Raw genomic sequence first — 16,056 nt, 5'->3', positions numbered from 1 at the left:
AAAAAAATTCTGTTGGGAAAGGGATGGAGAGCGAAATGGTAGAAAGACAAGAGCTTATGTTATGTTATTAATGGAAGGGGTATATTTGCGGTTTCATATTTGTGATGCAGTTAAATCGAGAGAAGGTTGTCTTTAGTGACGGTCAATACCGGCACTCTGTAGGATGTCTGTGGCCGTCTGCACTGGGGGTCTGAAGGCTGTCTGAAAGCCTGGAGGTGGGGAGTGGAACTGACTTGGGGTTAGTGTGGGAGGAGGGAGGTAAGGGGCCCAGGCGGCTCTGTGTAAGGAGAGTTGGGCTGCTGCGTCCAGGAGGCCGGTGTGCGGGGGCTGTGGGAGTGCGCTGGAGCTGGGAGGTCCATCCATCTCTGTGAGTGCCTGCAGCGACTTGAGCCAGTGTGGCGGATTGTCATCCTGGAGACAGTCCAAACTGTTGCCTGTAGATGCTGGGATACCTGAAGTTTGAAAAGGGACATAAATGAGTACTATTAGCGATGAAGGGTTTATCAGTGTGCAGAGGGTTTACGAAACACAAATCACACCTGTGATGATGGCGGGATCCATCCAACTGGCCGTACTGTCCCAGCTGAGGCTGTGCGAGACTCCAGTCGAGCCTACCGGCACCCCGATGTGGTTCACACTGGAAGTGGAGGAAGAGGAGGAGGAAGAGGTAGAGTTCGGGAGGCCTCCGAAGTTGATGTTGATATTTGGTAGGAGTGCTCGCAGTCCGTCCTGCCACTCTTTCACATTTATACTTTCTACAGAGCCATTGTTTTCTGAAATTAATGAAAAAAAGAGAATTGAAACTCTGTGGTATCCTTACGTCTACATGAAAATGACATTTGAAAGCAATTTTTATGTTAAATGGGATAATCAACAAGAAAAAAAAAACAGGATACAGATGACCAGTGCTATCTTAGTATTATTCTATACTATTATAGTATTTATTATAAGCGATTTATATACATTTTTATTTTAATTAATAGCTTTATAAAATATTTGTAGTTTTCATTTTAATTTTAGTTTAGTAATATTGTTGTGCTTTTTAAAAATATTTCTATTTAGCTTTATGTTTCAGTTTTAGTCCATTGGGAAGTCACTTTTACTTATTTTAGTTGCCAAAGCAACATTTCTTAAGTTCTTAAGTGTTTCATTTAATTTTATTTATGCTTTTTTCCAATTACAGAATTTTTTTTTAATAGTTTTAGTTAATAACAACACTGAAGATGACCAGACTTCAGAAAAAAGCTGAATTAGCCATCAAGGTGCAAAATAAAACAATAAACATACTGGGAATGAGTTCAACCACTTGTTTGTATTTGGATCAGTGGGCTACAACTGTAGCCCTGCTTAGACCAGGTGTTTTAACACACACACACACACAGGTGTTTCACAAAAAAAACTGGAGCACACGAGACAGATTCATCCCCTAACCTGATATAGGAATCCCCCCAAGGCCGGTGCTGTGGTGCTGGGCCGGCATGCTCAGGTCTAAGAAATGGCTGTGCGCAGCTGAGGCCGTGTGGTTCAAGTGTGTGAGGTTATTGCGGGTGGGGAGGCCCATCCAGGGGTGGCGTGCGGCCATGTGTTGGGGCAGGCTGAAGGAGTTATAGAGGCCTCTGTGCTGGAGGTGAGGAAGGCGCCTCTGGTGGGAAGAGGGATTGGGAGAGAGGGGGGAATGCTCCTCGACTGACAGCTCTTTCTCTATGAGGTCGGCCAGGGCCTTCCGTGTGATGTCAAATGGGTCAAAGCCGAGGTCATCGTCCTGCTGCTGCTGCTGCTTGGCCGAAGAGCCAAAACCGAAGGCCGCCTGCCAATCAGTAGAGGACGACACTGGGATAGTGTCTGCAAAAAGGAAGAGAGATTGATGGGCTTATCCGATTAGCTCCACCCACACTGCAATCTTATTGGTCCAAAATCCCACTACACTGCATTCACTGCACACACCTACCTGAGGTGAAAAGGCTCTGTGGTTCTGGAGTCATGGGCCAGTCAGAGGCTCCCTGGGGTGAACTGGAGAAGGGGGGCAGGCCGCTGGGGATGGGGTTGGGATGTCTGAAATTGCTGTTGTCTGAGAAAAGAGATTGAGACTCTGCTGCCGCCCCCTCGAAGGGTGAGCGCGCTGTGAGTTTGGCCACGCTGATGGGCACAACGAGGCTGGGTTTAGTAAGGCCAGGTGGAGGAGATGGGGAATCGCTACTGGATGTCTGTAAAACCAAATGCAGACAGATGGATCAAAAAAATAAATAAAACAAACCCACAATAACTATTCTTAGAGATTCGATAGTTTTTTTTAGCACTTACCTGTGATATAGTTTCCCCATTTCCCATATTTATGGATTCTGATTGTTTGCCAATTGGACTGAAATGAAAGCAGAGTGTGATAAGCACGCACCAAAACACACAAGAAGAAAAATCATTGTATATTGCTGAATATCAAAGCTACTACTGGCTAGGCTTCTGCAGTACAGTACCTGGTAGGCTCTAAGGCTGATGGGAAAGGTGGAAGGCCTGTGTTCTGTTCTGTTCCCTGTTCAGGGTCTGGTTCATCTGGAGTCATGTGGTCTGAGTCTGTTAGGCAGTCGAAAAGAGGAGGGGACTTGCGATGCTCTGTGGTTAAACCGTTAACCATTTTCCCATAGTTCTGTAATGAGGGCCACCCTTCTTTATTGGTACTATTGGGTCTGAACAAATGAAGAAAAAAAAATGCTGAAGTTAAAAATGAAAATCACACTTCTCAAAGATTGAATGTATGCACTTCTAAAAATGTAATTTATAAACTACCATTTAAAAGTTTGGGGTCAGAAATATTTTTGTTTAAATTAATACTTTTATTTAGCAAGGATGAATTAAATTGATAAAAAATGACAGGCAATTATAATTACAAATAATCAATTTTCAAATAAAATGCCATTCTTTTGAACTTTCTATTCATCAAAGAAATATGTATATATATCACAGTCTCTACAAAATATTAAGCAGCACTGTCTTCAACACTGATAACAATAAGAAATATTTCTTAATCAGCGAATTGGGATAGCCATCTGAAAATTCAGTTTTGCCATCACAGGAATAAATATATTTAAAACACAAGGACTACATTATATTAAAATTGATTTAAAAAAATATTTTTAAATTGTATTACTGCACAATTATTTTTATTGTATTTTTGATCAGATAAATGCTTTGATGAGACACTTTTACCAAAAACTCTTACTGACCACAAACTTTTCAATGGTTTCAATGTATTTCTTTCTATACATTTTAAGAAATTATTATTTAGTTAATTATAGAACATATAAACTTGTAAAAGTTTATAAAAATAAAGCAACTTTCAATTTCAATTATAAAAATATGAATATGTTCATCTGACTGGGTGTGTGCAGCAATGAAATTCAGGATAAAAACACCACCTCTGAGTGGAATTGGGTTTGCTCTTCGACTTCTCTCCACATGCTGAGGTTTGTAAAAAGTTGGGGTTCGATTTGTAAAGGTCTTGGAGTAATTTTTGTTCATACTCTTGATGTTTCCCAGCCTAAAAACAATTTACACATAGTAGCCGAACAATATCCATATTTAAAAAAAAAATAAAAAAAAAACTATTTTAAAAATTTTTTGTAAATGTAATTTATGTATTGACACAGTCTCAACTGATTGATCTGCAGTGTAAACACATATGCGCTCACCTGCATTTCTTCTTTTGTAAAACTAGCCGCTTCATCCCCCAGTTCATGTAAATACATGCAGTCCGGTTTAGGACACTGCATGCTTTTGAGAAAATAACTGCAGTACTTTGTTGTACCTAAAGAAGCCTTGAGACAAAACAACGACAGGTAATTATTTTAATAGCAAACAACTTCAAAGTGACAGAATACACAATAAATATTCATCACAGACATAATAAACTTAACATGTGATAATATTTTGTAAATGGCTTAGGTTGTGATGCTTTTGCACTTACCTTGAGTGTTCTACCATCCACTATGACATTGTTCACACACTGTATTGCTCTAAGGGCATCCTCTGAACGAATGTAAGTTACATAGGCACTGGCACTAGGACCCTGTGGAGTGAAAGGTCAAAATAAATATAAAAAGTGTGTTTTCTTTATTCTACTCTTTTGCTGTAGCCTTAAGCCAGAGACTTTTTCACAGGCGCTGAATGCACAAGAAGCATGTGAGCATCAAGTTTCATAAGCGAAATCACATGTGGCTTTTCTTACCTGTGAACCTGCATATGATGTGCTGTTATTGATGACCACTTTATGGATTTTGCCGAACTTTCCGAAATATTCCGGGCGCTTTAGAACCTAAGAAGTAATCAAAGTGACAGTGATTCTTCAAGTGAATTATTGCATGAACCACAAAACAGACACTACGCTGAATTATGCCCACTTATCACACAATCAAACTGTGAAATGAAATGAGGAAGGAAATTTCCTTTTGTTCAGCTAAATGCAAATGACTCGCTGATGAAAACACTCTATTTTTGTGCTATTCTCATTCACCTCCTACAGGAAGCGACACATTTCTGACTGATGTGATATGGCCAAAAGGGGCAGCTGATTTTACATGATCAGTGATTTAAATACACAAATACTGTGATTAAATACATTACCGTTCAAACGTTTGTAATCAGTAAGAATTAAAAAAAAAAAAAAATTAACACTTTTGTTTATTTTTTGTACAGTACTGTTCGAAAGTCTGGGGTCAATGAGATTAAAAAAATATTAAAGTTCATAATTCAGTAGATTCAAATAATCATTACATAACAAAAACAAAAAAAGGCATTAGCATTGTCTAATACGATACATTCACCTCGGCATCCGCAAGTCTTTGAGAAAGTCCCACGACAAATACGAGGTTCCGCTGCACCACACGGACACTGGCCAGGTGCTTGCGGTTCTCCGTCACCTTCTGCTTCTTTTCGTTCTGCTTCTGCTTCTTCTCGTTCTTTATCCTCTGGATCTCCTCTTGTGACAGAGGTTTGTATACTGCCGGATCCTCTGGGTAAGGCTACAGAACACACAGAGCCAGTTACCTCGCTTGAACCGGTATCTGAGGGGCGGCAATTCTCAAAGAACTTTGCAAATAGGTCAAGTTTTCAAGCTGACACCATCACAGTGAGTCAAATTAACCACATCGCGTTTACACTTGGGAAGTGCGGTTTGCCAAGAAAGTGGCACAATACGCTTTAGCCACAATTGCATAACCAGGTTTGAGAACATTACAGTCGGTTAAATCAGACAATGTTTGGCCACTGTGCTTGTACAAAACCATGTCTTTTTATATTTAACAATACATTCACACCTAACATTTTGCTCCAAATTTCTCATCCCTTTTAAAAGGTTTATAAGCCCTTTTATTTTGCAATCTATACAAGCTATCCATGATTATACAGGTTGTTATATTCGGCGTTAGCTAAGTTTCATTATTTGCATTTATTAACATTGTTTTCTCCAGCTGTTCGTGATATAACAGTTGAGAACCACTGTTTTAGATATTGCTATTGGCCATATCGGTATTGACTACTACCTGAGAAAGTGCACATCAAGGATAGCTTCTCATATACAATGTAACGGCGACCCAATGGCGACGTTGATATGAAGTAGTCCATCACTATCATTAGAAGCCTGCGTACAAATTTCAAGCAGAATCGTACCTTTCTGCAAGCAGGGCAGAGGCCGTTCTCATCTGTGCGGATGCGGTGCCAGCAGAAGCGGCAGATCTGGTAGCCGCAGGTGCAGGGGAAGAAGTTGACATCGTCAATCTCCAGCGGTTCCATGCACAGTGGGCACTCCATGGGGTCTTCTTTCAGCTCAGGACTGCGGGACATCCTATCGTACGGCAAGTTCGGGAGAGTCTCTGGCCGAAGGGCTGATACAAAGTCAAGGCAAGTGGATTTTATTTAAATGTGGCACCCTGGATGATGACAATACTTTATTCTAGTACATAAATGCTCTTGTTAAATATTCAAATTGAAAAATGGCATGCAGTTAGATCAAAACAAAGTGAATAGCCATGACAAATGAATACAGTCAGCTGTCATGGGCTCATAGCAGTCCAAAACATCAATCTACCACAAATCACACTAAGCCTTTTCATGTTACTCTCATTACGGTCAGTTAGCCCAGTTGTCTATAAACATGCTGATGTTTTGGGATTGCAGAATAGGACCACTGGGTCACATTAGAGACGACTGCAAATCAGGTGTTCACAATCCATGAACAGGCACGAATACCTCATTTAAAACGTAAATTTCAAATAAATAATTGTAACACAATTAACACACAATGCAGAGACAATGCTGTATGCAGCACAAAATACTAAAGCTTTTATCTAAATGAACTGCGAATGACATACGATTCAGTATCTCTTTTGTTCAACGCTGACATTTGTATCACAACAAATGCATTTTTAAACAATGTTGCGAAAAAAAGTTAAATTCTGAAAGCAAATTATTATTAGCATTTTCAGCGAAAGCATATATTAAACATTCACACTTCAATCTCTCGCATCTGCCCAGATCACAACACTGTTTAGATTCTCAGAGCCCGTTTCTGCTTCAAATTGACATTAAATAAGTAACCAACACATTTAATATCTATGAATCTTTATTAAAATCGCAATTACTGATATCTCACATCGTATATGTCTAGCGGCGCGTGAGTCGAGCTGAAAGCCGGTCAGGTGTCTCCACAGCTGGGACAGACTTCATCTGACGTGCGGCACAAAACACAACGCCTAAAAACATTTAATTCACTCTCCAACAACCAATAACACACACACTTAAAAGCACGCATATTTTGAAATGATTGTAGGGCATTAAAACGACTTTCCCTCTCTCTATATTTTGTCGACAACGAATGTTTTCTAAACGTTTCTATGTTTCGGCCTACACACAGCTAAAGCCTGCGACTCTCCTGCTAAATGGCCCGGCGACCAGAGGAGGAACAGCCGCCCGTCCACCTTTGACTTCATCCTTCACTTAAACTCAATGTTTTATTTTTTAACCATGGGGTTAGTCTGCTTCAACACACTTATACAAACCTAATACTGATGTAGTAGTTATATTCGGGTGCACTGATCGCGATTAAAGCAGTTGTTTTGTAGGGTACTCACTTCTACTAGCTGGTCCTGTATTGCAGGGATTCCACTCCAATAGATATTCACTCTAGTTTAGGCGGGGGATTCTCCCTTTCAACTGATCAGATGTGCCTATCTGATAGTTTGGAATGAGCACTATTCCACAGCTCAGATGTTCAAAACTGATTAGATGTTTTCCTACTCAGTTTTACTGTTTATTTAGGTAACAGATTCTTACCACCATCTTGCTCTGAAATGAGGAGGGAATACAGTAACCAGTCACCTCTCACTGAGTTTGCGCAATATGCGAGAGGCACAGTGCATTGTGGGAGATGTAGTTTATTAGTCATCATTATTTTTAACATCAGTAATGTACTACAGTCGCCACAAGTGGCGACACATATTGCCATCATATCATATGTAGGTGCAGTTAAGAAAAATAAAATAAATTAAGTTAAAAAGTATTTAATTTTTTTTTAGTTTTTACGGCATGCATAATTATACAATAATTACAATTATAAAGAACAAAAATTTGAAAATATATTTTGAAATTATAAAAGCATTTTATTTTAATTTCTAACATTCAAAATGCAATGCAAAAGCATTGTAGTTGACATGATTAAAAATTAGTACAAAAAAATACCAGCTATCAACACAAGTATGTTATAATACTATAAAATGCTAAAAACACAGATGTTTTAGTTATGAGGTAGGATTTTCATGTTTCTGAAGGTGTCCACCACTACAGATAATATCAGTGTGACAGAGGTTTAGACAAAAAAATAAAAACAAATCAATGTACTCAAATTCTGTTAATTAAAATACATATGAAGTCTATATATCAGACTTCACATAAGTACCACCTATATATACAGCCTGATGTACCATGACTGCAGATGTCTGCTGGTAAGATTTTAGTCTCTTTTAGGCCATATTTTAGTCCTCCATCCACACACATGTAGACTTTGACCACAGTTGAGAGTGTGACTTTTCTGGATGGATGGCATCTGCTGTAAGAGACGGATCTATTGGATGAGGAGACAGCAAGGATGCGCGGGCGGCAAGGAGACCCATACGCACACAGCTGTCTGTGTCCAGACATCAGAACCCAAACATCATTGCTCCAGCAAAACTAGATGAGATAGAGAGAGTCTAATGCAACATGATATTGTTTTTGTATGATGTTAAAACTTTTGTTAACATACCTGTCACCAGCTCCAGAAACATTTACTGTTTCTTTAGCACGCATAGCCAGCGCAGGATAATGAATGGCACACAGCCATCCCTTCTGCTATAAAAAGGTATAAATAATGTTCAGCATTTTAATGTTACAATTAAGATCTTTAGATTTACTCCAAGTAATAGCAGTGAATGGGTGCCGTCAAAATGAGAGTCCAAACAGCTAATAAAAGCATCACAATAATCCACAAGTAGTCCACACGACTTCAGTCCATCACTTAATGTCTTGTGAAGCAAAAGCTGTGTGTTCGTAGGAAACAAATCCATCATTAAGGCATTTTAACTTTAAAAGTCCATAATCCATAATAATGCTTTCTCCAGTGAAAAAGTCCATCCTCTGTTGTCCTCTTAAATCAAAATCCACCTACATTTGTTTAGAACTTTTTGGCTTGTAAACGGTGCTTGATCTGTGTATATTTCTCTCCTGATTCAGACGAGCTGACTTTTTCACTGGAGAAGCAATATTATGGATTGAGTTTTGAAGTTAAAGAGGTTTGAAGTTAAAAAAAAGTCTTTATGATGAATTTGTTTCTTACAAACACACATATTTTCACTTCACAAGATGTCAACTGATGGACTGGAGTTGTGTGGATTACTTGTGGATTATTGTGATGTTTTTATCAGCTGTTTGGACTCCACCCATTGGTGATGGCACCCATTCACTGCAGAATATCCATTGGTGAGCAAGTGATGTAATGCTATATTTCTCCAAATCTGTTCCCATGAAGAAACCAACTCATCTGCATCACCTGAGGATGAGTAAATCTTTAGCAAATTTTCATTTTTAGGTGAACTATTCCTTCATGATTAATATAATAAGGCCATTATACCCGCTTTTGCTTTTGTGGCTGCAAATGTACAGTCCCAGCATCATGTTCTCCACACACCATTACACCTAGCGCACCTAAAGTGACCACCACACAATGCAGATGCTCCAGCAGGGGGCGGGACAGAGCCGGTATACAGCCCAAGACATCCTCAAGTGATCTGGGCACCTCTAAATCAAAATATTTTTAAAATGAATATTCAAGTAGCTCTGCCACTTCCTGTCCGGCAGTCAAGCATTGGTTATTTTAGGTGGTTTCTAACTCCGGTACCTGTAGGAGTGGGTAGACCTAGTGTATGATTCATGGTGCAGAGCTCAGCCAGGTTGAGGGAGGTGTAAGACAGGGCTTTCCAGCTCTCTGACAGGAAGGGCTTACAGGCCTTATCTGCAACCGTGGGCTCAAACCACACTGCAGCATAAGAAAAAGACATGCAATATGCACGTAGCAACTGTCTTGAAACTATGACCTCAATGCTCTGAAGCAGTATTAGATAAATGAGGTTTACCTGGGACTGCACGTTTTTTGGCGATACAGCACACGTAATCAATGGTCGAAACTGGAATGTTGCCATCAAAAACTACGAGAGATGCTGACGCAAGCTGGTCCTCAAACTGAGATACCTGAACGTAAAGATACAAAAATTAAAAATGATTTATGTTATCAAACTAGTTGTTAACGTTACATTAAAGCCCTTGCAGATTTTCCTATTTCAACAGGAAGTTCGCATGGGAAATATATATTGGAGAGTTTGTCTTTTTTTTTTTTTTAAGCCAATAGATTTTAATTTCATCACAGCCATGAACATGATTTGCTATTTTTTGTCATTTGCATGTGTTATTAGGGGGCGGGACAATATCATTCTATAGTGCATCTGATTGGACAAAATGAGTGAGTGCAGGATGAATCATCATTATTATTTCCTCTGTTTACCTCTGAAATAAAAAGACTGAACATTTCAAAAATCGTTTATCAGCCAAGGTTTTTGTCAGTGTTTAGATGTGAATTAGCATGTAAACGCTAAGCAAACTAACATAGCTGGACTAAAATCCAAAAAGCGTCAGGGTTACTTTAAGAGTTTGGATCAGTAAGAAATTAATACTTTTATTTAACAGGGATGCAATCAATTGTTCAAAAGTGACAATATCTATTTTAAATAAATGCTGTTCTTGTGTACAAAATTCGAAATGATAAAAGAAACAGTTCTTGAGCATATCAGCATATTAGAATGATTTCTAAAGGATCATGTGACACTGAAGACTGAAGTAATGATGCTGAAAATTCAGCTTTACCATCACAGGAATAAATTACATTTTAAAATATATTAATATATATTATATTTAAAATACAAAACAGTTAAAGGTGTAATAATATTTCACAATATTACTCTTTTACTATATTTCTGATAAATTTCAAATAAATTCAGCCTTGGTGAGCAAAGAGACTTTTTAAAAAACATTTTAAAAAATCTTACTGAGCCCAAACATAAGCAAATATAGGCAATAAGAGGAATTGTACATATTCATTAATAATAATATGAATGACACATTACATGCCAGCAATATTTCTGCCCACACCTCCAAATGACTGACAAACACTTCCTGGATTTGTCTGACCAAACTGAAAATACAATATGAATACATAATATTAACCTAATGCCATAAAAAGTAACTTAAGTTCCTTTAGCTTGTTATTAGACTTACCACCAATTTCTTTGTTGTTCCTTTAGCGATGAAATCAACGTTTATTCCACCAATCACAAGGGAAATAAACAGTGTTATTTTAGCATTTTAATATAATATTACGATATTTATTAATATTTTAAATTAGCTTTTATTTTTATATTTTCATTTGAATTTAAACTTTAATAATGCTGTTATGTGCTTTTGACATTTTATTAGTTTTTGGGTTTTTATTTCTATTTATTCTGTTTTAGTTGTCATTTTAGTACTTCAGCTTTAGTACTTATTTCAGTTGGTTGTCAAGGCAACATTTCTCATTTCTGCTTACTTTTTAAAAAAAAAAGTTTTTCATCTAATATTAATATTTTATTTTAGCTTTATTTCAATTTTTTAAATGTAGTATTAGTTAACAGTAACTACACTAAAAAAATTTAATTTTATAAAATTCCTTAAGAGCTTATTATGTCTTGTAAAGACCATCTGAGGCATTCAGTTTTGTACCACTTACAGTTTTGGAGCCTTTTCTCTTGTCCTTTGACTTTTGGGTCTTAGTATCACCTCTGAAGTTGCCTTCACTTTTTTATGTTTAGAAAGGGCACATGCAATCTGACTGCCCATCTTGGCATTGTAATGGATGAGTGCTCTATCTGAAAGTGAATGAACTTCAGGAAAATACCACAAAAGGACACACAAAATCAAAATGAACATGACAAGTTAGTGTCATAAGTACATAAATGCAATAAGCTTTATCATCTTTTTTTTATCCATCTTAAATGGATACTGGCTTGCAAGGACATCCCTTCAGTCAGCTCAGTGACTCGCTGAAGGATAAAAGGGGTGACATCTCTTCCTGTGACACCTTTTGAGCATCAGATATACAAAGAAAATGCTTTTTTTCAGAAGTGCTTATCATTATATGCGGCATATAGTATGGCCAAGCACTATTTTTCTCTACCTGGCCTCTGTCACAGCTGTTTGTATGGCGTCTTCTATCTGTTGTCCCGTGGCTGCATGTTCCTCAGGGATGGGAACAGCCAGCAGAAGACCACTTTGCAGCCCCAGAGATAGTGTGCTTGCTGTTGAGGAACGAGAGAATTAAAGAACCCTTCACAAATGACTAAGCAGGATGAGGATATGCAGAGGAACATTATCTATGATCTCTGTTTCACCTAGCTTTCAATTAGGATCACTGCAGCATTCAGTAAATGTGCAATATTGACAAATGAAAATGCTTTTTTTCAGAAGTGCTTATCATTATATGCGGCATATAGTATGGCCAAGCACTATTTTTCTCTACCTGGCCTCTGTCACAGCTGTTTGTATGGCGTCTTCTATCTGTTGTCCCGTGGCTGCATGTTCCTCAGGGATGGGAACAGCCAGCAGAAGACCACTTTGCAGCCCCAGAGATAGTGTGCTTGCTGTTGAGGAACGAGAGAATTAAAGAACCCTTCACAAATGACTAAGCAGGATGAGGATATGCAGAGGAACATTATCTATGATCTCTGTTTCACCTAGCTTTCAATTAGGATCACTGCAGCATTCAGTAAATGTGCAATATTGACAAATGTATGTGTGGTAAAAGCTTAAACACTTAGACTTGCCAACAAGATCTGCTGCTTCTTGAGGACTGGAGACATGGTAAGGAGAAGTAAATCCACTTTGCCGAGAGAAGAAAGCCGGGAAGCTCTTTGAATCTCCATATGTGGCCACACACACACACCCTGAGTTTCCTGTCAATAACAGCACTGATCTTTGAATTAGAGCTCATAATATGTAAATAATTATAATACACACACATATATATATATATATATATATTAGGGCTGTCAGTCGATTAAAAATTTTAATCTAATTAATCGCAAAATAAATTTGACTGTGAAAATACCTACAAAAGATTATTTAAAGCTATTTTTGTGTTAAATGAGAAAGTATCAAGTAGACATTACACATTGTAGCTTTAGAAATAAATATTTTATTTGATTCAACATAAAATGTATTACACATAAACATTTAGGCTACAACGGCCTAACACAAACTATGGAACATAAAAGAAAATAATTTAAGAAACCTCTCAGTATTTTTTCTTCATACAATGAAAGTCATTGGTAACCAATACAGCTTTTTTTACCAACAGTATTCAAAATACCTTCTTTTATGTTCCACAAAAGAAAGGTTTGAAACAACATGAGGGTCAATAAATGATGACCAAATTAAACTTTTTTGGCTGAACTATCCCTTTAATGTTTTTATTTTCTTTTTTTTTAATGAAATAATACTCTAAATAAGAAACTAAATCTGCCAGCAGGTGGTGGTAAATGTCTTTATGAGTCACTCATTCATTCATTCCATTCTTCAATCAATCTAATAATTAATTCAGGAATTCAGTAAACGGCTCATTTTATGAATGGGACTTTGAATCATTGGTTCACACGATTAGTTCAAAATGCGGATTCATTCAGAAACTAAACATGGCTGTGTTGCTCGGAGACGCACAACAATTCTGCTGTGGCTTTAAAGGTAATATCTTCTCTGCAAAAACATAATATTGTGTTTAAAATATAACACAACATCAACTTCTTATTTACGGAACTGTTGTATAAAATCACATTTAAACTCGTGATATTCGGGACAAAAGCAGCACTCGTGTAATACTGCCCTCCCTGCTCGTGATATCGTATGCCTTTTGCACCAATATCTTGAATTTTATCGCATAACTGCATTTATGGAGTCGTTGCTCTGCATCATATTTGTCAACTGTATGAAATGTAAGATGACATACAGGTCTGGAGGCGGGGCCAGTGTGTTAACTGCGTTAAAATATTTTAATTAATTTTTTCATAACTAATTAATTAAGTTAACGCGTTAAACTGACAGCCCTAATATATATATATATAAAAATCTAATCTGACCCTGGGATATTAAAATATGTGTATTATAATTACTTACATATTATGATAAAAAAAAATAAGACAAGACACAACATGCATGGATCAGTTTTGAAATCTTGGACTGTTTGGCTTTTCATAGTGTGTTAAGACTAGTGGGAAGAAAACATTTTAAGCATTTATTTTATTACAGTTTATTTATTTCAATTACAATACATATCTTTAAAAGCAGTTTTCTCAAAATTATATATTTTTTTCTCATGCACTTAGCATCATTTACATACACATTAAACATTATAGTTTTATTCATTTCTGTATTTTGAAAGTTTTTAGAAAGGGGTTTGTTCATATATCATATGCCTAAGTTTTTACACTATTTCATTTATAAAAACATGCAGATTTTTTCTGGCTGTTGACAGTATTTCCTGATTTATGAGTGATAAAAAGAGATATCCAAAATCCGCTCTGTAAAAACTTATGACTCAAATGTCAATAAAATGACACTAATGAACTAATGAAATGAATGAAAATTAAGAATTTTGAACCTGGTTTTAACCAATGTTGGTGCATATTTAATTAGATAATGCTTCTTTTGCATATTTAAACTTAACATTTCAGGAAACTTGTTTGAAATTCTTAATGTAATCAATAAACTGGGGAAGTATGTTGATATCTGTTAGTTAAATTTTTTACCCTATTCACCTGAGGTGTCTTGTCTGAATATTCATTTTAAGATTCGTTCTAGAAATTACATATTACAGTGTTACTACATTATTCGTGTTTTTAAACTTAACTTTAAGTGACGGTTAGATGCCAGCAAAGGTCAAAAACTCTCACCTCAAAAGTTATGAAACAACTTTTCACAATTTTACTGCTATTTCCCCCAGTGTCTGTGTTCACATGCAGACTTACAAAATGGTAACTGGGTTCGAGCACTTACCAAGAACTCAAGAGTGCGACCGATATCTAGGATGGATTTCACCCCAGCAGACACAGTTCAGTGAGGTCACATCCAGGGCTACAAGAGATAATATATTGGTCATTAAATACACGCCAGTACACATTTCACATGAAAATAAGGACAATTTTGAAAATAAACATGCCGTTTTCTCCATCTCTATGTACTCCTCCAATGCCTACAAAAATTACAAAGACAGGAATCCCAGCCCTGTGAGCCGCAATCATTGTGCTGGAGACAGTTGTGCCACCCGACAAACCCTAAATGATCAAAGCACAGACATTACACAAATGTCTAATCACATTAGTTACAAACAAAGATAACTTTAGTTCCAGACCTTGCTGATGACATAAGGTAGATCGCTTCTGGACACTTTTAGTGCTGTTTTGCTTTGTGCCAGGAAGTCCAGTTCATCTGAAGAAAGGCCCACATGAATCCTGCCCTCAAGAATCCCAATGGTTGCTGGGACTGCACCCTTAGCCCTCACAATCGCCTCCACTTCCTTTGCTGTGCTAAAATACAAAGGAAATAAAGCCAGTAAATACTGAATCCTTCAGATATGATTCTGAGTACAGATTCCAAGTTCTCCACATTCTTGTCTTTAAAAAACCATGTGCAACGATACAACAGAAATAGTCTGTAGTGATTTTTTAAAGGGGTCATATGATGCGATTTCAATTTTTCCTTTCTCTTTGGAGTGTTACAAGCTCTTGGTGCATAAAGAAGATCTGTAAAGTTGCAAAGACTAAAGTCTCAAATCCAAAGAGATATTCTTTATAAAAGTTAAGAGTCAGCCACGCCAACCTAAAATGGCTCGTTCTAACACGATTTGCATAACGCCGCCCAAATGTTCACGTAAAGAAAGAAGGCGTAACTTTTATTCTCGCTGTAGTATTGTTTGCCATGTCGTGAAGGCACTGTGTGATTCGTTGTGAAAGCGAAACTACTTTGTTTGGCCTTCCAAAAGAGGACGATATGGCTTCGTCATGCCTGGAGCTGATCTGTGCTGGTCGCCGAGGGAATACATCAACTTCGTGCTGTGGATCGTTGGATCGGCTTTCACCGTGGACGAAGCGGAGTCCAGCCCGGGGTCGTCACATGTGGTTGCCGCAAGCCCTCCGGACGCTCCTTCGTCGAATCCACTGGCCACGCTGTTCTCAAGTTTCTCACTCTAGCCCCCGGCCTCTGCTCACTCTAGGCCGCCGCCGCTCACTCTAGGCCGCCGTGTGTGACGCTGTGTTTCGTTGTGAAAGCGAAACTACTTTGTTTGGCCTTCCAAAAATGGACACGACTAGAAATCAGTGGTTAAGTTGTATTTACAACACTGTTCCAGAACACGTCAACCCAAATATTCGGATGTGTCCAGCACATTTTATGGAGGACTGT

General features: G+C 37.7%; 1 protein-coding gene and 2 long non-coding RNA genes across 3 annotated transcripts in view; all 3 read right to left on the bottom strand.

The window, feature by feature from the left end:
* Window positions 1-6: 6 nt before the first annotated feature.
* LOC107574292 (CCR4-NOT transcription complex subunit 4-like) lies at window positions 7-7,387 on the bottom strand. Its single transcript, XM_016260738.1, has 13 exons — window positions 7,119-7,387; window positions 5,659-5,873; window positions 4,815-5,012; window positions 4,220-4,306; window positions 3,959-4,060; window positions 3,684-3,809; window positions 3,411-3,532; window positions 2,472-2,681; window positions 2,302-2,359; window positions 1,949-2,204; window positions 1,432-1,842; window positions 540-773; window positions 7-452 (listed from the first exon to the last, which is right to left on the bottom strand). Exons 2-13 carry the CDS (start codon window positions 5,830-5,832, stop codon window positions 133-135), a joined length of 2,298 nt encoding a protein of 765 aa, XP_016116224.1. The 5' UTR covers window positions 5,833-5,873; window positions 7,119-7,387; the 3' UTR covers window positions 7-132.
* A 3,962-nt stretch (window positions 7,388-11,349) lies between these two features.
* LOC107574340 (uncharacterized) lies at window positions 11,350-11,898 on the bottom strand. Its single transcript, XR_001607661.1, has 3 exons — window positions 11,783-11,898; window positions 11,609-11,686; window positions 11,350-11,474 (listed from the first exon to the last, which is right to left on the bottom strand). It is a non-coding gene; the product is annotated as an uncharacterized lncRNA (long non-coding RNA).
* A 2,925-nt stretch (window positions 11,899-14,823) lies between these two features.
* LOC107574334 (uncharacterized) overlaps window positions 14,824-16,056 on the bottom strand; it is a 1,563-nt gene continuing 330 nt past the window's right edge. The window contains exons 2-3 of the long non-coding RNA XR_001607658.1: window positions 15,008-15,182; window positions 14,824-14,930 (exon numbers count right to left, since the gene is read on the bottom strand). This is a non-coding gene — a long non-coding RNA (uncharacterized lncRNA). The remainder of the gene's footprint in view (window positions 14,931-15,007; window positions 15,183-16,056) is intronic.

Source organism: Sinocyclocheilus grahami, unplaced genomic scaffold (genome assembly GCF_001515645.1).
Source record: "Sinocyclocheilus grahami isolate Dianchi unplaced genomic scaffold, SAMN03320097.WGS_v1.1 scaffold31.1, whole genome shotgun sequence".
In the NCBI taxonomy this organism is placed as follows: Eukaryota; Metazoa; Chordata; class Actinopteri; order Cypriniformes; family Cyprinidae; genus Sinocyclocheilus; species Sinocyclocheilus grahami.
This window is presented reverse-complemented; position numbering and strand designations above follow the sequence as displayed.

Bases quoted from the DNA above. Each gene is read 5' to 3' on its own strand.
- LOC107574292 (XM_016260738.1), bottom strand. From the start codon at position 5,832: ATGTCCCGCAGTCCTGAGCTGAAAGAAGACCCCATGGAGTGCCCACTG. The intron at 774-1,431 runs GTTAGGGGATGA...CATTAATTTCAG, and splicing joins TGGGGGGATTCCTATATCAG to AAAACAATGGCTCTGTAGAA. The intron at 453-539 runs GTGTGATTTGTG...TTCAAACTTCAG, and splicing joins GGATCCCGCCATCATCACAG to GTATCCCAGCATCTACAGGC.